The 3,807-nt window shown below is 36.0% G+C and overlaps 1 protein-coding gene across 2 annotated transcripts in view; it reads right to left on the reverse strand.

Annotated features, from left to right (window-relative positions):
- Window positions 1–1,178: 1,178 nt before the first annotated feature.
- Window positions 1,179–3,807, reverse strand: part of tdg.1 (thymine DNA glycosylase, tandem duplicate 1) — an 11,588-nt gene continuing 8,959 nt past the window's right edge. For both annotated transcript variants that reach the window (XM_014015990.1, XM_014015991.1), the window contains exon 11: window positions 1,179–1,969. In XM_014015990.1, coding sequence (XP_013871444.1) covers window positions 1,845–1,969 — 125 coding nt within the window. In that variant the 3' untranslated portion in view covers window positions 1,179–1,844. The remainder of the gene's footprint in view (window positions 1,970–3,807) is intronic.

The raw sequence follows: 3,807 nt of genomic DNA on the forward strand, positions 1-3,807 counted from the left end.
TGTGTGTGTGTGTGTGTGTGTGTGTGTGTGTGTGTGTGTGTGTGGAGAGAGAGAGAGCAGTCAGCTCTCTCCACCCGAGGCTTAAGGTCAACAGACGATCATGCTAAGCTTGCTAACTGTTCCACCCTCTGACTGCTGCAGGGGCGTGTCTTAGAGAGAGGCTTTTATACCAGAACACAGCCGCTGTGACGAAACCGTGGAGAAGACACGTCACCGTGGAGAGCTGTTAAGCAATATGCAAATTAGCCTGTAGTACCACTGCTCTACCCATATGAGCAGCAAAAACACGTTTTTAGACCAAATATTACAGATTTGAACAAATACGCACGAAAACATCAAAATTAGCACAGAAACAGTACTATATAACATTTTAGACTCATTCTAGACAGTTTATCAGCTAAAAAAGTTAATTTTGGGGTAAGTTACTCTTTAAAGTGCCTGTGACATGCATATCCCTGAAATACAAAAGGTCAAAGAAAATATATGTATATTTAAGAAACTTGGCATAATACACATGATTTTACCCATTATGTCACATAATTGGCATATTTTCTATTGAATTTTGCTCAGCTCAAGTAAAACAGGAAGTGACATCAAAGGGGAACTCTTTAAGAAAGAAAACTCCCTGGTTTTTGTTTATTGAAACAATATTATTTGAACTATGACTCTCTCATCTCTCTATGATAGTGATTAAAATAATCTAAAGAAACATCAAATTCTTCTCTACAGTCTGTGCTGTTAGCCATTTTAGCAACACTCTATTTACATTCAAACATTCCCTTTTGACATCACTTCCTGTGTCTTCACATGCAAATATCTCAACTTTCATCTCAGCAGCGTGAAATCTTTTTTTGCAATATGTTATCAATGTTATCTTTCCAAAAATACATTCATATTTATTATAAAAAATTGATGTCACAGGCACTTTAAGCCACCATCTTTGCTGTTCTGGAGCAAGTCCCCCTACCACCATGTGAGAACGGCCTTGAACAGGTTCTGGTTCAATAACGTCAAACTCTATTTAAAATTATAAAAATATTTTATGACTGTATTGAAGCAGTTATTGCTGCCAAAAAGCAATCAACCCAATTTTAAATAAGTAATTTAATATTGTGTTCCCATCATTCTGTCCAACATTTTCTAAAAACTCACCCTAAATCTAATAAACAACAAAATAATACTTTAGAAAAACCACCATTTGGACATTTTATTTAACAAATGTTTCATAAAATTCCATAAGAGTCACATTTTATAAGAATGAAACAGTTCTAAAATCTCCAAAACATAAAAAGTAACAAAGTAGTAAGAGCCATTTTAAGTTGTGTAACATGTTAAAGGCCTGTCAGAAGTTTCCTTGTGGGGAACTTCACAGACTCTTGAGTCTTTGTTTCATCAAGTTTCCATTTTGAGTCTCATTAGCTTGTAGCACCATGAATGTAAGAAAGAGTAATACATGTTTAATCCTCACTCCAAACAGAGGATCATCCAGAGTCACACGGAGAAGTTGAGCTGATAAAATAACTTTTAATCTACTGTTCAAGCAGTAGATTTAAACGTTGTCGTTTACTGCAGCACAGTGCAGTTCAGAACAGTACTAAAACTTAGGTTTTTAATGCATGAGCCTCTTTAAAAGAGGCAATCACCACATCCCTGATTTCACAGATTTCCAATGAGTGCTGTGAAGGCAATTATACATGTTTAATACCACAAAATTAAAAATTAACTGTGCAGAAAGAAGATTCTGCAGAACTTCCATCCTAAATGTGTCCATAATCTGCTCAGACATCACTAATTAAAAAAAGAAAGAAATATCTAAAATCTAGCTAAATGAGGTCTGTGATCCCTCACATGCTGCCATCTTTTGGTCCTCCGCTGATGTTTGGAATCTGATCTGCAAAGGACTCGTTCATCCATTCTCCGTCTGGGAGCTGACCTTCTGTTTGTGACGTGGTCGCCTCCTGAGCTCCTTCTGAAGGAGGAGAACATACAAAAAGGACTGGTTAGAATTATTGGCTTGAATCATGCAAAACTCTGTGTTTTCAGAAATGTTTGCATGATGGAGTTTGGCAAAATGTGACGTTCTTACATTGGACAAACCCCCCGTTTTTGTATAAAAATAAATTTCTAATCATGAGGTCTTTGTTGAAAGTAAGTTTTTTGTAGTCACAGACTTAACTAAAAATGTATTTATTTCACCTAAATGGACTGTGTGTACACTAAAGTGTGCTCAACAGATCTGTTTTTAGTCGTGGAATAGGGCAATGCCAATTTTATTGGTCAGTTATTTTTGATACTTCATTATTTTTATTTCAAGCTTGGATATAGGGTTTTAATGGTTGTATTTACCAAACCATTGCAGGGAAAACAAATTACCAGTATTATGCATGTGTGATGTGATAATTTAACCCCAGACAACCATCCATAACTTTGCGGGGTTGTATTATATACAGGAGTAAATTCTGACAGATTACTCTGTACTGCAGAATATATGATTCACAGTGCGTGATTGGTCAGAACTTGGTGGGTGTTTGTTTATGCAGAGCAGCTCGTCTGACCCCACTGAGCATGTGAACGTACAGTGAAGTTCACATCTTCGTTACATCTCTGCAGTTAACAAAAAAAACAAACAAAAAAACAATGTTCCTCAGACTCCATGCCTGCAAAGTCGTCTGTTATTACCGTATTTTACAGACTTTAAGTTGCACTTTTTTTCAAAGTTTGGTTGGTTACAGTCAGCTGCAACTTATTTAGGTTTTATTAAATGATTAAATATCTGTTCTGATGCACCGTATATGATTTTATCCTCTTCATGACAGTTTTTGGCCAATGCAACTTGCAGTCTGGAAAATACGATGTCTTCTCATTCTAAATGTCAGCTTTATGTGACATCGCTACAAAGCTAAAAAAAGGAAAACTATCATAATATGATATTTTATTTATATGTAGACAAAGGCTGGAAAAATCCAGAAATTTGTATGAAATAAAAAAACATGGTCTGTATGAAATTAAGGGTAGCATTATACAGGATTTGATTTTTTAAAATGTCTTAAGTAGTGCTGGGCACGTTAACACATTATTATTGGAGCCTTTGTTGTTGAGCGTGCAGCTGCTCACATGAACCCCAGCTGCAGACAGCCAGGGAGGAAACACGCCTGCAGCTGCTAGGTTGTTCGGGGCATTTTTTTAATTTTAAAACCTTTCCCAACAGTGGGCTGGGAGGAAGTAAAGTTATCTGTAAGCGCTGCGACACTAAACTGTCTAACCACCGGAGCAGTTTGAGCCTCAAATATCACTTCAGTTTAAAACCAGGTGAACAAACAGAGGGAGGTTCTGCTGACCAGCGTGTGGGAGAAAGAGGAAAAAGTAAGATCGGCTTGATTTGTCTTATTTGTTTAAAGTTGAAAGTTGTTTAAAGTTTGAAAATGCATTGCCCCTAAAACTCTGCCTAAAACGCTCTAAACATGTTCGAGTCAGTTAAATTTTGTGAAATTAAATCGCGAATTCAAGGATGTTTGTCATTTTAAATGAGTATTATGAGGAATGAAAGATAGACGAGGCCCCTGTTGTCAGAAAAAAATAGAATAAGCAATAAAAAGTTCAAATGAAAATCAAAAAATGTTCAGTCTGTCACACATGTATTGCAACATATAAACAAACACATTCAGCCATAGTAGAGTGATTGTTTCTGAAAAAGATAATTGAGATTAATCACAAAAATATCTTGAGATTAATCGTGATTATAAGTTTTAAATCTATGCCCAGCACTACTTTTAAGCAAAAAAACAAAAAAACAAACAAAAACGAGGG

Source organism: Austrofundulus limnaeus, unplaced genomic scaffold, assembly GCF_001266775.1.
Source record: "Austrofundulus limnaeus strain Quisiro unplaced genomic scaffold, Austrofundulus_limnaeus-1.0 Scaffold137, whole genome shotgun sequence".
Taxonomy (NCBI): Eukaryota; Metazoa; Chordata; class Actinopteri; order Cyprinodontiformes; family Rivulidae; genus Austrofundulus; species Austrofundulus limnaeus.